The 24,791-nt window shown below is 40.7% G+C and overlaps 1 protein-coding gene across 3 annotated transcripts in view; it reads left to right on the top strand.

Moving 5' to 3' along the window:
- TBC1D8 (TBC1 domain family member 8) overlaps positions 1–24,791 on the top strand; it is a 121,452-nt gene that overhangs the window by 30,525 nt on the left and 66,136 nt on the right. For 2 of the 3 annotated variants that reach the window (XM_089681257.1, XM_089681258.1), the window contains 2 exons: positions 14,571–14,714; positions 23,723–23,841. In XM_089681257.1, the coding sequence (XP_089537383.1) occupies positions 14,571–14,714; positions 23,723–23,841 (263 nt within the window). The remainder of the gene's footprint in view (positions 1–14,570; positions 14,715–23,722; positions 23,842–24,791) is intronic. The other variant, XM_089681259.1, reaches the window with a different exon arrangement.

The following is a 24,791-nucleotide window of genomic DNA, read 5'->3' on the forward strand; positions in this document are numbered from 1 at the left end:
TTATTGGGAAGATTCTCTTCACAGAAATGATGGGAAATCCTTATAACGGGAACACAGACAAAAACAAAAACACATTTTTTAGTAAAATGGAGAAGAGTTAGATTACTTTCTGTGCCTTCCTGTCCCACTGGCCCCTGTTTCTTGTACAGGCATTAAAAGGATAGGGAGTGAAGAACAATCTCCCTAATTGAGTAACAGATAAAAAATCCTGACTCTTACCAATTCTAGAATGGGGAAAATCTAAATAAAATCAAAGAACTCTTTTCACCTAATTCCTTAAGAGCTATTATTGAAACAACTGGCTGGTTGCTTTGCGTATTTCCCATATATCATCCTCTCAGTACTTTGATCTTCTTCAAATTCTGCTGCACACATGCACAGCTTACTTGTTATTTTTTACATCATACCGTGATTTAGCTACCTGTGACTTTCATCACTTGCCTGCAAATGCCAGCTTCCATCATTTCTTCCAATCTGTCACTGTAATGTCCATCTACAACAGAAAATGTGTATATTGATGGCTGTAATGATCACCATCCAGCAATTAACACATGATGAAAAAGATTGATTACCCTGCCAAAAGACTCGCCTGCATTCTGAGGCCCTTTTTTTTTTTTCTTTTTTTCTTAACCACTTCCAGTCCGGACACTTTTATCCCCTTCCTGACCAGGGTAATTTTCAGCTTTCAGCACTATCACACTTTGACAATTGCGCGGTCATGCAACACTGTACCCATATGAATTTTTTACCATTTTTTTTGAGACAGATAAAGCTTTATTTTAGTGGTATTTATTCACCGCTGGGATTTTTATTTTTTTTGCTATGTAAATGAAAATGTCCAAAAATTTTGAAAAAAAGTGTTTTTCTTATAAAATTTTGCAAAGAAATATTATTGCATCATAAATCTTGGCCAAAATGTATTCCGTTATCTTTTTAGTAAAAAAAAAAAAAATAATACAATGCAGTATTGGGAAATACCCGGATCACCGGGGACACTTTTGATTGGTCACAGCTTGTCACATGGTACAAGGCTGTTGTGAATAGCCTTGTACCATGTGACCTCTGTGATCATTCACAGATTGTGACATCTTGCTTACACTTTGCATGTGATCACTGATTGGCCAATCAGTGATCACATGATCGGGTTTCGTACAGAGGTCCCGTCCGACGATCGGTGTTTCACTGTGTTCAGAGGACACAGCGGGCACTGGATTGCGGTGCTGCGTGCTCCCGGGGAGCGCACGCAAGCAGGGTGCGGGGAGACCGTTTATAAACGGCCACCCAACCCTGCAGTGCCACCGTTTATATATAACGGCCGGTCGGGAAGTGGTTAATCATAATTTATTTAAAAAGAGTAGGTCTAGGGATTAATTCTTTTTTTTTTGTGTGATTTAGAATTATTAGTCTTTGACAGCACAAAAGATGCATAGTCTACTTTCAGCTCTGTAAAACACTAGTGAGATTTGACACCTGCATCATTGCTTGACATGAGGGAAATCCAGAGATTAATTAGTTCTGTCTTGCACATTGACAATTTGAGACTTCCTCTAGAACAAGGTTTCTCAACTAGGGTTCCATGGAACTCAAGGGTTCCTTCCTTGAGCAATGAGCATTTTCTACCTCTGAGATAAGTTCCCACTGACACCTTTGATCTTTTTTGGGATAATTCTTCCCAATGACCACAGTTTTAAGGAGGATTCTGCCCACTGACCATCACACTGATGAATCATGAGTTGTAGATATAGTAATTTTTTGCAGGGGTTACCTGAGACCAGAATGTTATTGCAAAGGTTCATATGTGTTGAAAAGGGTTGAGAAGGGCTGCTCTAGCATAAAAGCCCAGTGTTTTTCTCACCTGGGGAGCTGCATGTGGCATGTACAGCCACTCATAGACGTGAATAGCTGTATGCATGTATGACTCATTCCTCCATCACAGAATTTCAGCGTTTGGGGAATATGTGATATGTGCATGTACAGGTTTATGCCACTGCATGAAAGCATCAGCATGGAAGTACGACTGCATACAGCCCATCTTATTTGAGGGATAGGTTGATAATGTTTGTATTTAACAACAGAGCACGATCCAGTATGCATATTTCTGTAGAAAAAGGAAATGCATAACAAGTCAATTTAGGCTAAAATTATATGACTTCTTGGCATATACAGTCATTTGAAGAAAAAAAAAAAAGTACACCTCGTGGAGTTTGTTGACTTTGTCAGCATATATGAACAGCCAAAAACATTAGCTTGTCAGTCAAACAGTGTCCATGGGAAAATGTACCTTTTCATTCAATTATACAACAAAAATATAAATATATGTTATCGAGAATTGTAAAAAAAAAAAGAAAAACATAAGTACTCCTTTGGCCTTGGAAACTAGTATTGCCCCCTTTAGCAGAAATGATGTCTTGTTGTTATTTGCACAATTGTCTTTGACATTCACCCATTTAAATTGTTTACCACTCCTCCACGCAAAGTTGCCAGATATTTGTGAGTTTCCTTGCATGAACTGCCCCTTTCAATACCCCAGATAACATTTTAATAGAATTCAAATTACTGATTGACTAGGGAAGTCTATATTCTTACATTTCTTCATTTTTAAACCATTCCTTGGGGCATTTGCTAGTGTGCTTTATTGTTATCGATCATTGTCAAGTTAAAAGATCAATGATGCTTGTGAGTCTGGAAAAACGAGCAGATCTGATGGTTAAATAACACAGCTTCCACGTTGTATAGTCCTTAAGGAGGTTCCAATCATTGGCACCTAGTCTGGAACACCCAATTGTAATTTCATATATTTAAAGTGGTGGTAAATGTAGGGGAGTACTTTTTTCCACATGACAAATCTGCACTTTCATTCATTTAGATTATAATGATAAATGCACCAGGTCAGTTTTATGTGTCATGTGTTCAAGCATATTACCTTCATACGTAGGCATCGTTTAAATGAAGATCTAATAATTGCCTGTCCAAACATGTTAAAAACAGTCCATAATACAGAAGAAACTACTATGCAACTTTATAGGTACTGACGAAACAATCCAACAAGCAATCATAAATCTGTTTGTTAAAGTGTTACTAAACCCAGGACCCTGCAGTCACTATATCTGGTCTCCCACAGTACACAGAACATGGAAATGCAATTATTTTAGTAAATATAAACTGCTAAATACCGTTTCCCATCAGCAGTATAAAGCAGTCTTGTGACTTCTATTAGTGTCTAGCTGAGCACAGGTTAAAGCTTGTAGGAGGAGTTTTCAGTCTCCTCTGACTGTCCAATGAGGTTGCATAACCTCTGACCCTCTGTCTGGACAATGATGATTGGCCCTGTGCCAATCACTTGCACCCTCCCAAAAAAAACAAAAAACTCTTTAGCAATATACTCTAAACTGAGCATGTGCAGAGTGACTCCTAGAGCTCTGTACAATCAGCAGAGGGCTTGGGGATAGTAGAAGGGTGGATCAGAGAAGACAGGATCAAACAGCCTTTTTACAAAATGCAGAAGACTAACCTCTTAGGTTCCACAGTGAGTATAACAAGCACGCTTTACTGCATATACAGACTGATTTTACTGCTATGGGTTTAGTAATGCTTCAATTATATTAAATAACTCTATTAAACATATAGGTTTTATGAGATTTTGTTAGTTTTGGAAGTACCTGTACAGTCTCATGGTGGTTTCTGCTGTATTTTGTGCGGTACAAATGTTTAATTGTAAAGGGTGATGGGATGTTCCATGAAGGTTCAAGGAAATTCCATATATAGATGTTGAATATTATATTGAAAAAGTTAATTTACTTGGGGTGTTTTTACTGAGTGGATTTCCCCATCCATACATTTGAAGTGGATGCAGAAATCCTCCCTGCTATGTCATTGTTTTTTGGCAGCAGTACTCCTCTGCTTTCAGAATACACTGATCAGCACTGCAGTCAATTGGCTGCACGCACTGATCAAAGCAAAATTTTCCAGCAGAACTATTCATGAAAGTCAATAGACTGACTTCTCATGAACAGGAAAACCATACACGGATCGACATATAGACAATTTCTGTTAAACTGGCCAGATTTCGATGCCTGTATGGCCAGCTTAAAAAAAATTAAATTAATGCAGCCACCACATCGATGGACTGTAAGCTGCAATATCTTCCATTTTTGTTTTTGGATTTGATACCGCTTTAAGATGAGCTCCACTGGCACACAAAACTGGCATGTTAGGGCCTTGTCTGCCCTCCCATTATTTATCAGATATTTTTAATGAGAAAGTTACAAAATACTAACTTTCCTGTGCAGGGAGGTATAAACTAGCACTTCATTTATGCTGCTAAAATCAGTCTGCGCACATGATGTTTTTTTTGCATGTACAAATGGTTAAAGGTTGTGTTTTTTTGTTTTGTTTTTTTTTCTTAATAACAAACCTGTCATTCTTACTTGCTCTCTGCAGTGGTTTTGCACAGAGCAGCCCTGGTCCTCTTCTTCTCGGGTCCCCTGCCAGCGTTCCTGGCACCTCCCTCTTGAACAGTGCCCCCAGTTGTAAGTCGCTTGCTATGGGGGGCATTGGTGCGTGCTCGTTCCGAGCACTGCTCTTTGCATCCATAGGAAACATAGAGCCGTAGTTCGACCCCGCCCCCCGCTCTCTTCTCATTGGCTCACTGGCTGTGAATGACAGCAGTGTGAGCCAATGGCTCCCGCCGCTGTGTCTCAGCCACTGAGGAGAGAGAGACCCGGGACAGCCAAGGCTCCTGTGCACATCTCTGGATCAGGTGTGTATTAGTGGGGGCTGTGAGGGGAGCAGTACACAGAAGCTTTTTACCTTCCATCCACTTTAATAAACGCTACTGCAGTTATTTTCCTGTGCTGTGCATTTTCTTCCGTAGTTTGTTAGACCTTATCTTGTGACATTATTTTCTAATTTCTTTTGTTCCATAGGAGTTATTCTAGAGACTTCCCTAGTCCTGGCCAGGCGTGCAGTCTGGCACATCCTTCTTCATTCTGCAAACCCTCTATCTAAATGTTACACATACTGTAGCATATGCCTGTTTTTACTACATTATTGTAGAACTATACATGGTGTATGTTCATACAAAGAAGATAATTTTTACAGCAGTGAGGATGAAAAATATATTTGTTGCTTTGTTTTTGGAGTGTACCATTGATCAGGCTGAAAGGCCATCTTGCCCAGGGCCTTGCAATATGCTGCTTTATCTTGATATAGAAACCGACATCACTGGTTAGCCATGTGGCAGGCCGACTCCAGGCTGATTAGGTTACACTGTATATTATAAAACCTCTTCCAGTATAATTTACACACAGCTGAAAATAGTTGTGTGGTGTACTTCACACATAGCTTGGATCCAGATTGCAGAAGCTCAGTGTAAAATGTTGAGAATATATGTGTGTTAGTTTGCAAATATATCAGGTCCAATGTGTATTGTGCAACACTTTAAAGACAATGCTGAAACTCAGGTATGTCTATTTCTCGTCTTTGATGTCCTTCATTTTTTTGGTTGTTAAATAAAGGAAAGGTTTTTGCATGCCGTTGCTTTCATTAAGTTAAAATTGAAACTGACAAAGTAAAATGTTGATAGCCGTCTGTCTAAGGAAGATTAGGTATAAGGCTTCATGCACACTGGGTGTTTTAATAACACTGGTAGTGTTAGCTGTGTAAAGCAAATTAAAAATAAATAAGTGTAACTCTGCTAAATATTAACTACAAATAATAAAAGCGTGACATAGCTGAATAAAACCTCCATAATGAGTCCATATATGTAAAATCAATCAATTTGTAATAAAGATTCTTCCGTAATTCATGTGTTTTCTTCTTGTGCTGGTATTCCAAACACCATCAAGTAAAATAGTGCACATAACATCCAGTGCCACCTCAGTGCTCACAGAACTCTCTCCTCAGAGCACATGCAAATGCGCTTTATGATATCAAATAGGCAAAAAGATTCTTCACTTTTTCAATCTACAGCCATGTGATAGTAATCAAACACCTATGAGCTTTCAATAGATTGTCAAACCAGAGCCAGGGATCGGTCCCTTTAAGGGTGATGGAGGTCACACATTCCTTTCCTTAAAAGGGAACAAAGAACACTTCCATGGTGAAGTATGTACTAATATATAAAAATGTATTAAGAAGCAGTAATACACTCACATGTAGTAAACAAATAAAATGCCGTAAAATTATCGGATGCAGGCTTCACTTGTTGCCAGCTGAACTCACTATTCATGTCTGCCCAGAGCCAAGCCCCTTACGCGTTACATCACGCCCACGTGACTTCATCGCGCTACATCACTTATTTATTTTTAATTTTCTTTACTATTGTGGGAACACAATTTGATATTTGCAGCGACTATCATCACGCTATTTTTATTTTCCTTTCAGATTGTGTGCGTTTTTGTGTTTTTTTTTGTTTTTTTTTCCTCTCTCATTATTAAGGTAGCACAGGGGTTTCACTCCTATATTCAACTAGTTAGCTGTGTAAAGTCTCGTTAAAAACAGTTTTAATGCTTTTTTTATAGAAAAAACATTTTTTTGCTCAAAAAAAGTACAAAGCTGCTGGTTTGCTGCATCTTACCGCATTTTGTTGCGTTTTTCAGCATTAGAGCGTTTTTACATCTAAGAAACTCCTCTAGAAACCCACTAGTTCTCGTTTTTTTTTTCCAGCCAAAAAACGTCTCTGCCAAAAAAAGGTTGATTACAGTCTATGTGTGCGTGGACACATAGGATAACATGCTGGGGAGTTTATCGGCTGTTAAAAAAAACCCATCAAAAGCCAAAACAACAGCTGTAAAAACGTCCAGTGTGCATGAGGACTAATAGCTGATATTCTTTTTCTTCACTCTCTTCCTGTGTATGTGGCTTCTTTTAGGTGTTTTTTGCAGTTTAAATATAAATTTGGTTGGTTAATTTCCTACTACTAACTGTGCTGTGTGTTTTGTATGACTAGTTTACAGCAAGGCTATAGATGTACTTTATTTAAGCAAGATAGACAGTTTTAAATCTGAACTCCATTCCTATATAAAATGTATTTCATTGTCTTCGATATTAATTATAAATCATGAATTGTTTGTTTAGGTACAGTTGGCTAACACATTGGATTCTATGCACAGTGATGTCAGACTAATGTTGGAAGCTTCATAATAGATCATGGTGCTCACCTCATCATTGTGTTGCTACTTCATTATGCCTTCACAGGCTTGAATGGGGGGGGGCAGGGGGTGGTCATAAGGAGGACAGGATCTGGCTGTATTGTCTCACTCCCTGTCTCGGAAAACGTGGTAAACAGCATTCCAAATCCTTTGGCAGGAAAGACAGTTCACATTGTGATGATGTGTGGATATTACTCGAGGGTAGTGGTAACTTCAGTGAGTTACATCTACACCAGAGTACAGTTTCAGGGCTTGTTGGCCCACCTTTATTTAAATGGAAAAAGAAAACTGTTCTAACACCTTGCCCTTGCAGGGGTTTCTACCATCATTTCAAAATACAAACAAAAGTCCTCTAGCCTTTCGGTTTGGTTTCGCAGCACTGCTGCCCAAGCCTTATGTTACTAAACCCACAACAGTAAACCAATCTGTATATGCAGCAAAGCATGCTTGTTATACTCACTGTGAAACCTAAGGGGTTAATCCTCTGCATTGTTTAAAAATGCTGTTTGATCCTGACTTCTCTGATCCTCTCCTTCTTCCAGTGTCCCCCTCTTATCTCCTGGTAAGACATATTGTGTGGAGACACGTGCTCAGTTTGGTGTGTATTGTTAGGGGGGGGGTTTCTTGGGAGTTGTGCATGTGATCAGTACAGGGCCAATCAGCACTGTCCAGACAGAGGTCAGGGGTTCTGTGTCCTCCTAGAGCAGAAAGAAAACTCCTCCTACAAGCTTTAATATGTGTTCTGCTGGACACTGATAGAAGCCACAAGACTGCTGTAACTGCTGATGAGAAAAAGTATTTAGCAGTTTATATTTGCTAAAATAATTGCATTTCGATGTTGTGTGTGCTGTGGGAGACCAGATCTAGTGAATGCAGGGTCCTGGGTTTAGTAACACTTTAAGCTTAGACCTTAGGTATGGTCCCTCAGACTGCCTCTTGGCACAACTGTGCTTATGTACATTCTCTGTACAGTCTGTACACTCTCTGGGCTCACGATGCACATGGCTGGCTGCTCACTTGCAGCCTCATTGACTTCTCAGAAAGCTGGGACCTTGAACCACACCCAAGCCTATGATTAGAAAGGCTGTGCCCACCTGCACACAGGCTTAGAGGCTTCCCACCCAAAGTTCTTTGAAGCCTTCAGACTCCAGATTCTAATCGGGAATTAAAAAACCCAGAGAAAGCTTCAAGACAGACTTTATCTACTCTGAAAAGAACATCTGGAGCCCTTCACTCTGCATCTTTGAGACCCTGTGTCATCTTATACAATGGCAGGGCCTCACACTGTCACAATATTTTTTTTTTTTGTCTGAAATGCATATTTTGCCACAGTGAAGTGCTTTGTTTGCACCACTATAAGCCCTGGTTCACATATATGCAGCTATGCGGGCCGCATTTTGTGCGGGCACGAGAGCCCATGCGTTTGAATGGACTCCCGTGCCCCGTGACACGCAGGGAAGAAGTCCCTGCACTTCTTCTGAAAACACAGCCCGCACGGGAACCTCGGTTCCCAGTACGGTTGCGTTTTCCAGTGCGGGCGGCTAGCCATTAGAACTAATGGCACCCACCCGCGGGTCCGCATTTCTCTGTGCGGCTGCACGGATTTTCGTGCAAATCCGCAGCGGCACCACCTGCACAGATGTGAACCTAGCCTAAGGCTCCATGCACTTTAGCTTAAAAAAACATTCCTAGCAGCAGCGTTTAGAATTTTCTTCTTCTGCCTCTAGAAGCAAAGAATGTTATCCTATGTGTCCATGCACAGTTTGTAGTCTAGAGGCTCCACGTTTAGGAGCAGCAAAAAAAAACTTCTCTGGTTTGTGTTTTTGAGAGCCATTGAGGCAGACAAAACGCCAAATGTTCCAAATGTTGCTAAGAGCTGATAATCAGGTTGTTAAGGAGCGGGCGGCCACCACATCCTTAACAACTGATGACTCCTCAGCTGTCAGTGGGATTCCTCGCTGTCAGTTGAATGTAAACAAAAATGCTGGTATTACCCGCTTCCGCGCCACCCTATAGCAGAAATTCTGCTACAGGTCGGCACTGGTGCACAAAATCACTTGTGTGTATATATACGTGATTTTACAGCTCTGGGTAGGGGGCACGCACGCCCTACCCGCACCGCCATTCACGGTCTCTGCTGTCAATCACCGGCTCTTGGCTGGTGATTACTCACTGGTGATTGCGGAGTATCTCCAATGGGGGAGAGACCTGTGCATAAACAACACAGGTCTCTCCCGTCAGCTCCTGCACACTGCTTTGTATGGCTCTGCATAGCACAACTACTTTGTAATTCCAGGTGAATTATACCTTTTTTTTTTTTCCAGTACAAATTGGGCTTTCATTTGGTGGTAAATGGTAATGATATCTCCTGATTTTTTTTTATTATCAAATGAAAACTGGCCGAAAATAGTAAAAAAAAAATATATTTTTTTTTAATTTAGCTGTGTGTTTTTTGTTACTACCATAACTTACCATCAAAGAACAACCCAAAATAAATTTTCCTGCTCTTCACGATCGCAGCGACACCATATATGTGTATGTTATTTGTTGTTTGTACCCGTAGTACAGCCCAGAAACAACAGTGCATATTGTGTTTTTTTTTTTTATTTATTTTTTTTACCTAAAACACACTGACAACAATTGTTTTTTTTTTTTTTTTTTTAAATCCTGACCTTTTGACCTTGACCCTGACCTTGACCCAAACACTTACCCTGGCGCTGAACTAGATCAAACCTTGATCTAGGCATTTTTTTCTTTGTTTTTTATTTCATTTTTTAATATTTTATTTATTTATTTTTACAAACCTTTTTTCCCCCCTCTATGCCAGGAGTTAGGGAGATACAATGTATCTCTCTCCTCCATTCATAGAGAAAAAAAACAAGGGGGCCGGGCTGTACAGTGACTGATGACTGTGATAGCCAATCAGAGGCTATCACAGCAATCATGTGATCCAGAATTGGCAGTCACGGGTTCCAATCGGTAGAACGGGACTCGGGCTCTCAGTAACACCACGGTCTTTGTGCTGGGAGCACGCTGTGTGACATACTCCCAGCAGAAAGACAGGTACAGAAATATGCGGCCCCATGGAAAAAAGCCCAGTTCTGTGAGGCCGCATATTTGTCTTACGTCGGCGTCAAGGGGTTAATAGCAAAAAGTAAAAAATATTTTTCTTTTCTCAAAATTGTCTGTTTTTTTCTTTATAGCGCAAAAAAATTAAAAACACACAGGCGATCATATACCACCAAAAGAAAGCTCTATTCATAGGAAAAAAAGGATGTAAATTTCATTTGGGTGCAGCGTTGCATGACCGCGCAATTGTCAGTTAAAGTAACGCAGGGCCGTACTGCAAAAAATGGCCTGGTCAGGAAGGGGGGTAAATCCTCTAGAGGTCAAGTGGTTTAAAAAAAAAAATGTGTGGGGTCCCCCCCCCAAATCCATACTAGACCTTCCGGTCATAGGATTCACCATAAAATCCTTATCAGACCTAAGGGTCTGGTATAGATTTTGTGTGTGGGAATATGCCGTTTAGAACATTTTTTTTGGTCTGGGGTTTCCCTTAAAATCCATACCAGACCTGAAGGGCCTAGTATGGATTGGGGAAATCTATTTTTTAATGCTGGCATTCTTTGTTTACATTCAGCTCTCAGTAGGAAATCTCGCTGAAAGCTGATAAGTTAGTGGTTGTTAAGCATGCGGGCTACCTCCTGCTCCTTAACAACCCGCTATGCATTGCTAAATGCTGGCAAAACATTAGCACAAAAATGGAAATATGTCGGCAAAAAATGCTAAATAAATAAAATAGATATATTAGTGAAGGGGTAACTTTCAGAAAGGAGAAGTTCCATAGTTAACACGCCATGGTTCTCCTGCAATAGGTAAGAAGTTCACACTCCACATTGCAGGATACCTCATAACTCTTATATGAAAGATGATATTTGGGATAGTGAGCACTGGAAAAAAGATTTGGAAGACCAATCAGAAATGAGGCACAACAGTGCCTAACAAAACATGTCTAAAAAACAATTGGTGAACCAATAACTCGCATATCCACTTGGGCAGGTCACCGACCCCCAGGTGCGAGTAGGTTAGATTGGATATTGGTAACTGCTACTCAGATATTAGTATTAGCACACACTGTTAACAACAAACATAAACAGTTCTCAGTAGTGCGACAGTCCATAAATGTCACTTCCCGGGGAGGTATGTACATAGCATATCAGGGATCTCTGAATAACAGTAGGATTATGATAGTAGGAGTTAATCATCTGGGTTGCGCGGGCGACGACGCAGTTGAGCTTCATGCATGTCCACCCAATCTGAGGCTGCAGTAGCAGATTCAAAGAAGTATGATTGATTATTGGCAATGATTTTCCAGCAGTGCATACATCAGTTGGAGATTCTGGAGTTGGCCTTTACTCTCAAGAAATTTAACTCTCTTGCGTTGTACCTCCACTGAGAAGTCAGGTTAAAAGGAAATTTTGGCCCCATTGAATTGGATGTTGGCACATTCCCTTGCTAGTCGTAGTATGATTTCATGATCCTTGTAATTGAGGAGACGTGCCAGAAAAGGCCTGGGTGGTTGTCCAGCAGGCAATGGATGAGTAGGGGTGCAATGTGCCATTTCTACTGCAAATAGAGGAGAAAATGCTTCTTTGGCAAAATTCTCAAGTAGCCAGGCTTCAATGAATTGTGTGGGACTACTGCCCTCAGTACATTCAGGAAGACCTACAATACGCACATTATTGCGTCGCAGACGATTTTCAAGATCATCCATTTTGACATTATTAGCCTTAGCCAATTGTACCGTGGAGCGGGTATGATAGAGCAAGGGGGGGAATTTATCTTCCAAATCACTTATGCGACTCCACAGCTGTGGTCCTTTCTTTTATTTTCTGAATGTCATGTCTGAGAAAGTTCATTTCTTCTCTCAAGCCCCCCACTTGCTCTTTCACAGAGTGTACTGATGCAGTACAGTGTCGCACAACCTTACGGATATCTACTAAAGTTGGCTGCTCCTGCTGAGTGCTATCAGTGTCCCTCTCAGCACCCTGCTCAGCTCTCATGTCTTCTCCCTCTCCCAAAAGCTTCTGTTGTAATGGTGTAGCAGGCCGCACCGGGGGGGAGAAAAGGTGGGGGTCACCTGACTGTCCGAGTCCTGGGACCCTGTAATCCTCTGGGTATAGTAAAGCATGTCCCTGGAGCCCTCCTTCCCCACATGGCGGCTTGTCTTACCAGACCTTCCAGTGGCCTCCTTCATGTTATCACCTCCTCCTCTGGGCGCACGTTGTGGTTGTGGTGTGACGGCACCATGTTGGAAATCCACGCCAGCCGATTCTTCCCTGTTTTTCTGGGTCATCATGATAGGGAAAGGCTCACCCTGGGGATGTAGAGGTGCCTCGGACCAGGACTGCTGTGCAGGAGTAACTGAAATTTCAGAAATCGGTGATAGGATGAATAGCGGGAACTGAGTGAAGCACAGCCGGTTCCATGCCCTGCGTGGCTATGCTCCTCCATTACAACCACTTTAAGGCTAGTCAAAAACCAACCTTCAGCTCCCCCACCCTGTATTTCATAGTTCATTCGTCTCTCTCTCCTCTTCCTTCTTACTCTACTCTTACTTACTTGACCTTTTCCCTTTTGTACACTCCTTACCTTAAATTTAAAGTGATGTTAAAGGCAATTTAAAAAAACAAACCTGTCATACTTACCTACAGAGCAGCCACGATCCTCCTCTTCTAGAGTTCCCTGCCGGTGCTCCTCGCCCTTCCCCCCTGCCAGTTTCCCGCAGAGCAAGCAGCTTGCCATGGGGGCACCCAAGCAGGCTCGCTTCAGAGCCGCTGCTCTGTGTGTTCATTCACACACAGAGCTGCGAATCAGCCCCGTCCCCTCTCTCTCCCCATTGGCTCAATGGCTGTGATTGACACAAACTCCACATATTCAATGTCAAATTTTAAATGTATTCTGGTTTCATATTACAGTTTATACAGTTTTATATGTATGCTACTTTTACCACTTATGGACTCTAACACAGGCCTTTTAATTGTACTGCTGTTACACTGTAAGTTTTCTAAAATAAATAAAGGATTTAAAAAATGCTCCTTAGTAAGTTAGTATTTACATATGAAGGTGGCTCCCCACTGCAAAATTGGGAGCATTATGGTGTCCACTTGGTTATTGTCGTCTTGAGAGCATGTTTATGAAGCAGTACAATTGGCATTCACCAAACATTTACTGCAGGTGAATGTTTCTGCTACATGTGTGTTAACCACTTCATGTCCGGACACTTTTACCCCCTTCCTGTCCAGGCCAATTTAAAGCTTTCAGTGGTATCACACTTTGAATGACAATTGTGCGGCCATGCAACACTGTACCCATATGAAATTTTTGGCATTTTTTTTACACCGGTAAAGCTTTATTTTGGTGGTATTAATTCACCACTGGGAAGTCCAAAAATTTTTTAAAAATGTGTTTTTCTTATAAAATTTTGCAAATAAATATTTAATCATAAATATTGGCCAAATGTATTCAGTTATCTTTTTAGTAAAAAAACAAAAAAACAAATTAGTTTATAATCAAAAATAATTTTAAAGTTTTTTTTTACATTTTTATTTTTTTATATTATTGATGTTTTTTTTTTTTTTTACATACTGTCACCCTAGCAGTACACTTGGTGACACTGTACTACTTGTGGGGGGTGATGAAGATTTTTTTTTTTTTACACTGATTGCTTTTACACTCATAAAGGCTGTAAAAGCAATCATTTCTACTTCTCTCTGGCTGCATTCTTGTTGTGAATAGCCTTGTACCATGTGACCTCTGTGATCATTCACAGATTTCACACGTAGTAAGCAATGATGTCAGAAGTGACATCTTGCTTACTACTCTGCATGTGATCACTGATTGGCAAATATTTGTGTGTCTGTATGTATATATTTAAAATTTTTCTTTTTCTGTGTGTCCTATCCATTGCATGTCTTCTCAGTATTTTTTTTTACTCATTATTTATGATATTTAGTACATCACAAAACTAGAACTTGTGTCCATTTTAGTAATAAAGGCTCTTTTAGCGTAATGAAATGTGCATGTTAATGTCTAAAAATGACAGCTGCAACTGCCTTGTTTGCAAAACAATGAAGCATTTATTAGTTACCATCTAAATCTTCACTTATTAGGGGCATATTCAGACATCTACATCTGTTGTAACAAAGCAGTTTGCTGTAGCATGCATTGTTATAAGTGATAGTATGTTCAAGAATACATTTAGAGATGATCTCTTTCAGATCGCTTCATACAAGGGAATAAATGGGTTTTAATATAGGCTGGCAGTTACCAGAGTTTTTACATTTAAGATGTGAAGTAGAATAAAATGACATTTTTGGAATATGTAAGATTTAAAATGTAATCCTGTTTTCTTCACAGGTCGTCTGGTGGGTGCCCTGGATGCGGTGTTGGATTCCAATGCCCGAGTTGCCCCATTCCGGATATTGCTTCAGGTCCCCGGATCTCAAGTTTACTCGAGCATTGCTTGTGGTGAGTCAGAGATGTACTGGGCCCTAGCAATTGGTGAGTTTCAGAACCAGAATTCAAACTGTGCTGTGTGCCTGCATGGCCATGGATGTTAAGGTAACTGAAAATAACATTGCTGTGCAGTGACTCAACACTAATTACTTCATTCACTAATATTGAGGTTGCTCAAAGTCACATTTTTCACATTTTGCTGTAAAAAATTTAATTGCGGAAGACACTAGAAATGATTCTAAAGGGTAAAACAGTGTGGATAAAATTAGAAAAATTACTTCAGAATAATAGGTGTTGCATAGCTTATCCTATAGAGATACACTATATTGGCAAAAGTATTGGGAAGCCTGCCTTTTCACGCATATGAACTTTAATGGCATCCCAGTCTTAATCCGTAGGGTTCAATATTGAGTTGGCCCACCCTTTGCAGCTATAACAGCTTACATTCTTCTGGGAAGGCTATCCACAAGGTTTAGGTGCATGTTTATGGGAATGTTTGACCATTCTTCCAGAAGTGCATTTGTGAGGTGAGGTACGACACTCATGTCGGATGAGAAGGCCTGGCTCACAGTCTCCGCTGTAATTCATTTCAAAGGTGTTCTATCAGATTGAGGTCAGGACTGTGTGCTGGTCAGTCAAGTTCCTTCACCTCAAACTAGCTCATCCATGTCTTTATGGACCTTGCTTTGTGCACTGGTGCACAGTCATGTTGGAACAGGAAGGGACCATCCCCAAACTGTTCCTATAAAGTTGGGAGCATGAAATTGTCCAAAATGTCTTGGTATGCTGACGCCTTAAGAGTTCCTTCACTGGAACTAAGGGTCCAAGACCAACCCCAACTCCTGAAAAACAACCCCACACCATAATCTCCCCTACACCAAACTTTACACATAGCATAATGCAGTCAGGCAAGTACCGTTCTCCTGGCAACCACCAAACCCAAACATGTCCATCGGATTGCCAGACAGAGAAGCGTGATTGGTCACTCCACAGAACACATCTCCACTAGAGTCCAGTGGCGGCGTGCTTTACACCACTGCTTCCAACGCTTTGCAATGCACTTGGTGATGTAAGGCTTGGATGCAGCTACTCAGCCATGGAAACCCATTCCATGAAGCTCTCTACACACTGTTCTTGTGCTAATCTGAAGACCACACAAAGTTTGTAGGTCTTTAGCTATTGACTCTGCAGACAGTTGGCAGCTTCTGTGCACTGTGCGCTTCAGCATGCGCTGACATGCTCTGTCATTTTATGTGGCCTACCACTTCGTGGCTGAGTTGCTGTTGTTCCCAGCTGCTTCCACTTCATTATATTACCACTAGCAGTTGAACGTGGAATATTTAGTAGCAAGGAAAGTTCATGGATGGGCACAGGTGGCAACCTACCACTCTTGAATTCACTGAACTCCTGAGAGCGACCCATTCTTTCACATATGTTTGTAGAAGCAGTCTGCATGCCTAGGTGCTTGATTTTATACACATGTGACCATGGAGGTGATTGGAACACCTGAATCCAATGATTTGTAGGAGTGTCCCAATACTTTTAGCAGTAGAGTGTATGTATTTGGAGGTGTGTGGATTATATTTGTGATTTCATGAATGCGTTTTGTAGCTCTTTCTTAAGCTTTTTCTTAAAAGATGGAGGGGATGCTGCATTTACCTATTAAAGTACACAGATTATGAAAAATATGATTTTCAATACTAGGGCTGTCTTTTAATAAGTTGACTTAAGAATTACTAGTTAATAGACGTGACTGCTTATAGTGATACTACACACACAATGTTTAATTTACATTATCCCTTCTCTTTCTGTATATGGATGATGGCATTGTAATTCTTTAAAAAAAAAAAAAATCGAAGCATCTTTTTCCCAATCGATATACAGCTGTCACATGACCCAGCTCTTTCCCAGCTTGTCTGTAGGGAAACATAAGCAGGAGCAGATTCTAGTCCTCTGCTGCTGGGCACGTGTTCAAAATTAAAAAAAAAATAGACTTTGGGATACAGAGTAAAAATAAATAATTCATATTAGCAAACTGTTTTAAATCGCCATACAAATATATATAAACTTTTGGCAGTGACGTGGTTTGGGCGAATTTCTGCCAGTCACAGGCTATGTCACACCCCTCCAGCCTGTGTCTTACAATAACAGAGGTGAAGCCTCTATCAATCAAGTTGTATTTTACCATCCACCATAGTGTTTAGCTGGTTAGTGGCATGGAGGAGGAGGGAGAAAGTGGGCTTTCATTTAAAACTGTGAATATGCCCACATGTGTAACTCTATAGTCACATGGATTGATCATATGTGATAGGGAGGAAATGCTCAGCATTGAAACTCACTGAAAACTGAGCATGTGCAGTAGCTGCCAACACTGCTCTGCAAAATCCCCAACTTCATTGAGGACATGATCTAAAGGGGGAGATAGAGATCAGCAGGATCAACCAGGCTTTTTGCAGATTACAGAAAATTAATCCCATAGCATGCAACACAGCATTTATTGATAGTTTTTTTATGATGTGGGTTTAATGACACTTTAAAGTGTATTTTCACATTTGCAGGTCAAATTTGAGAAACCACCACTTTGTTTGTTATGTGTTCCCAATTATAAAGCATACCTAAAAATAATTAAAAAAATAGTTTTTATCTTTCTAGTTGTTTCTTTGGAGCAGGATTATACATAGAACTCCACAGGCTGCATGAAATTGTTCAGAATGGCCTCCAAAGTTAGAGGGTAGATGTAGGGACACATTTATTAAAAAGTGCATTAACATGCAGTGTACTACCCAAGCCTTGAGATCTTTAACACTTTGTGCACACTGTCTGTTTTAACAATCTAGTTTACAGCTGATAGTGAAGATCTGCCAGCATAGCGCAGACTGGATTATTTATGGTAAACATCAACTCCTTAGCCTGCTCCTTAACATTACATAGAGGGGGATAGCTAGATAGGTTTTTTTTTTTTTTAAGCAATTAAAAAGGTAAGCAGGAGTATTTATTTTTTTAAATTATACTATATGGGCAACACAGTGGCTAAATGGTTAGCCCAACCACAGCACCACATGCCTGGAATTTGCATGTTCTCCCTGTACCTGCGTGGGTTTTGTCTGGATACTCCGGTTTTCTCCTACACTCCAAAGACATGCTGGTAGCTTAATTGGTTCCTGTCTAAACTGGCCCTAGTATGTGTATGTATGGATATGAGTTAGGGACCTTAGATTATATGCTCCTTCAGCGTTAGGGACTGAAGTGAATATACTATATATATTCATATATATGTAAATTGAGGGCGATCTATAAGTACCTGTAATAATGAGAATGGAAACATACAGGTGAAACTCGAAAAATTAGAATATCGTGCAAAAGTTCATTTATTTCAGTAATGCAACTTAAAAGGTGAAACTAATATATGAAATAGACTCATTACATGCAAAGCAAGATAGTTCAAGTCGTGATTTGTCATAATTGTGATGATTATGGCTTACAGCTCATGAAAACCCCAAATCCACAATCTCAGAAAATGAGAATATTGTGAAAAGGTGCAATATTCTAGGCTCAAAGTGTCCCACTCTAATCAGATAATTAAGCCATAACACCTGCAAAGGGTTCCTGAGCCTTTAAATGGTCTCTCAGTCTGGTTCAGTAGGAATCACAATCATGGGAAAGACTGCTGACCTGACAGTTGTGCAGAAAACCATCATTGACACCCTCCATAAGGAGGGAAAGCCTCAAAAGGTAATTGCAAAAGAAGTTGGATGTTCCCAAAGTGCTGTATTAAAGCACATTAATAGAAAGTTATGTGGAAGGGAAAAGAGGGGAAGAAAAAGGTGCACAAGCAGCAGGGATGACCGCAGCCTGGAGAGGATTGTCAGGAAAAGGCCATTCAAAAGTGTTGGGGACTTTCACAAGGAGTGGACTGAGACTGGAGTCAGTGCATCAAGAGCCACCACACGCAGACGGATCCTGAACATGGGCTTCAAATGTCGTATTCCTCTTGTCAAACCGCTCCTGAACAACAAACAACGTCAGAAGCGTCTTACCTGGGCTAAACAAAAAACAGACCTGGTCTGTTGCGCAGTAGTCCAAAGTCCTCTTTTCTGATGAGAGCAACTTTTGCATCTCATTTGGAAACCAAGGACCCAGAGTATGGAGGAAGAATGGAGAGGCACACACTGTAAGATGCTTGAAGTCCAGTGTGAAGTTTCCACAGTCTGTGTTGATTTGGGGAGCCATGTCATCTGCTGGTGTTGGTCCACTGTGCTTCATTAAATCCAGAGTTAACGCAGCCATCTACCAGGAGATTTTGGAGCCCTTCATGCTTCCTTTGGCAGACGAGCTTTATGGGGATGCTGACTTCATTTTCCAGCAGGACTTGGCACCTGCCCACACTGCCAAAAGCACCAAAACCTGGTTCAATGACCGTGGGATTACTGTGCTTGATTGGCCAGCAAACTCGCCTGACCTGAACCCCATAGAGAATCTATGGGGCATTGCCAAGAGAAAGATGAGAGACATGAGACCGAACAATGCAGAAGAGCTGAAGGCTGCTATTGAAGCATCCTGGTCTTCCATAACACCTCAGCAGTGCCACAGGCTGATAGCTTCCATGCCATGCCGCATTGAGGCAGTAATTGCTGCAAAAGGGGCCCAAACCAAGTACTTAGTACATATGCATGCTTATACTTTTCAGAGGTCCGATATTGTTCTATGTACAATCCTTGTTTTATTGATTGCATGTAATATTCTCATTTTCTGAGATTGTGGATTTGGGGTTTTCATGAGCTGTAAGCCATAATCATCACAATTATGACAAATCACAGCTTGAACTATCTTGCTTTGCATGTAATGAGTCTATCTCATATATTAGTTTCACCTTTTAAGTTGCATTACTGAAATAAATTAACTTTTGCACGATATTCTAATTTTTCGAGTTTCACCTGTATAACAAAAAAGTAGATGTTCTTTTATTTTGGCTACAGATGTGGTAATACACCTTAAAGTGACACTATTATGAGAAAAGAATAGGTGCTGCCACTGCCTACCTTTTCTTTGAGAACATTATCCCTCTAATGTTATGCTGTTTCTTTGGCTTCAATGCTTTTTGAGTCTCTGACCTGGAAGAAGTGAAAAGATAAGGTTCTGAAACTTTTCTGACATTCATTTACAGCATCTGTGTTCTGGTAAGGCTACTTGTTCACACGGGTGCTGAGGTCCATGTACTATGAACAGGTCATTTGTGTATACGTCATGGGCAGCACAGTGGCTAAATGGTTAGCACTTTTGCCTGGCAGTACTAGGGTCACTGGTTTGAATCCCAACCAGGGCACCACTTGCCTGGAGTTTGCATGTTCTCCCTGTGCCTGTGTGGGTTTCCTCTGGGTACTCTGGTTTCCTTCCACACTTCAAAGACATGCTGGTAGGTTAATTGGATCCTGTCTAAATTGGCCCTAGTATGTATGAATGTAAGTTAGTGACCCTAGATTGTACACTCCTTTAGGGTAGGGACTGCGGTAAATGTACAATATGTATGTAAAGCACTGCATAAATTGACAGTGCTATATAAGTACCTGAAATAAATAAATAAATACGTCTATAGCCAACAGGTGCTGCATGTAGACAGATGATTCATGTCTATGAGAACAGCAGGTGCTACATGGACACAGCAACTTGTCCTAATGTCCTAACATTCACCCACACCAGTGGCGTATTTACTGCAAGGCAAACAATGCATTTGCCTAAAGTGGCAATTTTCAGGGGGGTGGTGCCGCCTTCTGGAAGAAGGGACACAAGTGGCAGGGATTGGGACCTTACCAGTTCCTCCATGAGATCCGGAGGAGGCTGCGTGCTGCTGGAGGGTGCAAAAATGGCTGGCTGCTTCTGTCATTGCGGGGGTTAAGGTCAGTACATGAATCTGGTGGTTCAAGCTGGGGGAAGGCGATGGCAGATGTGTGTTGGTCAGTGGGGGCAGCAGGGGATGTGGGGGGATTGCGTTGATGGGCTGTAGTGGTGGTGTGAGGAGGATTTTAGTGTTGCCTAGGGCAGCACATGAAATAAATACACCCCTGGCCCACACGTGTGCCACTATATCTGTTCAGCCTCATCCTCGTAGACATCAATGGACTGTGTGCACGCAGAACCTTCCATCTAGGGACTGATATACAGGCTAGGGACGAAAAAACAAAGCGGCCCCTTAATGATATATGCATCAGCGTCTAACTCTAAGCGAAGGAGTCATTAGTGACCTAAAAGTATTTATCCAAACCACTTGTGATTTCTAAAGTGGGCCAGCAATGGCTACATCACTACATAATCAGTAAACTGCTATATCATCAGGTAGGCTTGCTTGTTTATATATTTGTTTCCTGAATATGGGAAGAAATTAGACTGAAGTTTTGTACAAGCACTCTGTCTGTCCTAAAAACCCAGAACACTTGTCCGATCATATCCTTTTTTCTAGAATTGATGACATTCATTGTGTTTTGTTCCAAGATTTTCCTGTTTGGAAAATTCTTAGCCAGTTGGCCGCCAGTCTGGAAATATACTTTAAGAGACCCACGTACCTCTGATTGTCTAAATGTCTTTTGCTTTTGGATGTCAGCCAAAGAATAACATGCAGGAGGTTACGAGAGCCTGTTTCGAAAAAAAAAAATGACTGTTAGCATTACATAAAATCTTTTACAATGTAGGTTGATTAGGAAAAATCCATTGGATGTGTTTGTTGCCAGTGTTTCCAGAACAAATAATGCCAGCCTGCTAACGTTCGAGCAGTAGTCAAAGGTAACCTGTGATGATGAGAACTCAAAAACCTTTATTAATAAGTGTTCCAAAGTTGAATGAAACTTAAAAATATAGGGGTTTTTTTTCATTACTTTCATTGGCAATGGGAAGTAAATAATGTGGTAGGGGTTGAAAGGAGATGGGTATTTCCAAGCTGAGTTTGTTAGCACACTACTGTGAGAGGCCTCTGAGGAAGGACAGAGCTATATAAGGTTTCAGGGCTGTTGTTGGAGAATCACTGTTCTGCTTTAGTCACAGTTGGTTGAGCATAAATCCTCACCAAGTAAAATGGTTTGATGTTTCTCAGTCAATGGTGAAAAATCTCATTACTACATTTCAGAATAATGTATTGGCAGTGTCTCTTATTACTTGGTTGTTTACAGCTTTACAACTTTATGAACTTGAGATTTTCTAAATTTACTGTAGGCCATTAAATTTTGGAAGCTTTTTGTATGATTGCCTTGCTAGCTGTACTTTGCTGCAGTACATTTTAAAGCATGACCTGATAAATCTGCAGACTAATTTTAATAGGTTGAACTGACCTGCTCCTCAATTCTATATACATATCCACGCTTGTATTAAGCTGGTCACAAACTTTTTTTCTTTTTGTAATCCAGTCTGTTAGATTAGCGTAATTTATCAGTAGTCATATGGTTTTACTGGCTCAACTTAAATTGAATTGTTTCTGTATCAATGATTAGAAGGCTCCATTCACACTTGTGCAACTTCAAAATCATACAGTTTTCATTGCGACTTTACAGTGCAACTTGATGCGACTTTGGCTTTGACCAAGGATGATTGTTTGTGCTCCACAAAGTCGCACACGAGTCGCACGTATATCATTCAGGTGAAACTTTCACACGACTTTGGAGGGTTTACATTGAAGACTATGGCCCTCAAGTCACATGAAAATTGGACCAAAGTAGTGCAGGAACTACTTTCGAGCCACTGCAAATTGTGCAAGTCGTCCAGATATGAATGGTACTCATTGGGAAACATGGGGTGTGACTTGTCATGTGACTTAGTCGCATGGCAAGTCACACAAGTGTTTATGGGCTCTAATACATTTTGCTGTAATAACAAATGCAATCTGAAGAACATATTAGCTTCTGTGTGACCAGCTTTATGCTGTATATATGCTACTTTTGGCTTCTTGGTTTACTACTCCCTAAAACATGCAGTTTATCTCTGGCTGAGTGTAGGAAAGTTTAAAGTTTTCATTAAAGTGTATGCAACATTAAAAAAACCTAGATTGTAAGCTCGAAAGAGCAGGGCCCTCGAATCCCTCGTGTATTATATTGTTTCTGTCTTGTCTCATGTTCTGTCCCCCTTGCTATTCTACAGTGCTGAGCAAACCCTTTGTTGCTATATAAATACTGTATAATAATATATGAAGTATATCTCTGCGATGCATGCACATTTCCCCATATTTTATCCCTGCAAGTGCAGAGAAATACCCATTGATCTGCTGCAAATCCACTTCGCTCCTAAAGCTGGCCATACATACATCGAAATGTGGCTGGTTCAGCAAGGACCAGCTAAGTTTCGACCTATGTATGGCCATTGTGGTTGATTAGAAATCAATCTACCAATCGACTTCTGTTCAGCCATCCTGTTGGGAAATGTCTGGTCGATCAGTGCCGCAGGCTATAGACTGCAGCGCTGACTTGTGTAATCTGAGTGCAGGGAAGTCTCCCCGCTGTCAGAATACAAAGACACAGCAGGGAGGATTTCCCCATCCACCTTGAATGTGTGGATGGGGGAATTAGATCAGATTTTTGTTCAGCCCGCTGGTTGAACGAAGAACAATTGACTTCTCTATGACCAGCCTTTGTGGACTGAGTGGTGTCATTCCTGCCCAGTGGTCGTTGCTAAACTACTCAAACCCACCCCCATCCTATTTCTGACAACATACACTAATTATTCTGTGACCAATGATGAGAACATGGAGGGCTAATTATCCCTCTTGGGAAAATGAGCACAGGACGCAGGATAGCTGTAAATAGCGGACAGGATCAACGAGTAATTATTAGCAGACCAAACAGTAGCAAATATGAGAAGTTCATTGATGGGTTTACATACTCCTTTATTAATAATAATAATAATAATAATAATAATAAATACTGCTCATTCATCACAGTGTAGTAACCCATAGCAGCCAGTCACATTTTAGTGCACTCCAAGTTTCTTTCCAGGATCATTGTGTTAATAATGTTGGTACATTTTTATATAAACAATATGTCAATACAAGGAACCAAGCCTGTGCTTTATCATACCAGGGGCCACAATGGAAGAGATCACACAGCACTGGGATTGGCTGGAACAGAACTTGCTTCACACTTTGTCCGTGTTTGACAACAAAGATGACATAGCTAATTTTGTCAAGGGAAAAGTAAAGGTAAGGTATATCTTTCTGTCTGTCTGTCTATTTATCCAGAGTATTGTCAGTCTGTCCCTTTAGCCAGAGAAATGTCTGTATTTCTGTCTCTCCATAGAGAGAAATGTGAAACTTTCTCCCCATTTACCAACTGGGGGTCAAAGTGTTCAGTTTCCCACACCCTTATTGAAAGCATGGTCATAAGATAGCAGCCTTGAGCTCAGCAAATACAGTGCTCAGCATAAATGAGTACACCCCTTTTTGGAAAGTAAGATTTTAATCAATATCTCAATGAACACAAAAACAATTTCCAACATTTTGACCAGACTGAATTTTATTCAAGAACGACCTCTTTAGGAGAGGCTTCCTTCATGGACGACACCCATGCATGCCATTCCTCTGCAGTGTATGCCGTATTGTGTCACGGGAAACAATCGCCCCAGTTTGGCTTTCTACTTTAGCTAACTGCAGTGAACTTGCATGGCAATGTTCTTCAACCTTTCTCATCAGAAGATCAAGGTGTTAAATGCTGTGGACAGCCTGCAAATCTCTATGAGATGGTTCCTACAGTATTCTGACTGATAAGTAAAGCTTTGCTGATCTTCTTGTAGCCTTCACCTTTCTTGTGTAAAGAAATTCTTTTCTTTCTCAGGCTTTGTGACATTTGTCTTCTATGTGGTGCCATTGCTGACAGCATGAAATGGGAAGGAGTTTTCTTTGTTAAGTAACTCCCTTTTATAATCAACTGTCTGCTGGACACCTGTTTAATTAATAATTAGACTCACCTGTAGTTGAATTCTTGTTGATTCTTGATTTTGTTGTCTAAAATTTAGCTTTGCTCCTAACACCCCGGTCACATCAAGCCCGACTTTGTAAGTCACATGGTTTCAAAGTCGGAGACATGCCGATTTCAGGTGCGATTTGGAAGACATCTGACACAGATGTCTATGCAAATCGCACGAAAAGTAGTG

Source organism: Staurois parvus, unplaced genomic scaffold (assembly GCF_062004578.1).
Source record: "Staurois parvus isolate SC_StPar_1 unplaced genomic scaffold, SC_StPar_1.0 ptg000262l, whole genome shotgun sequence".
Lineage (NCBI taxonomy): Eukaryota > Metazoa > Chordata > Amphibia > Anura > Ranidae > Staurois > Staurois parvus.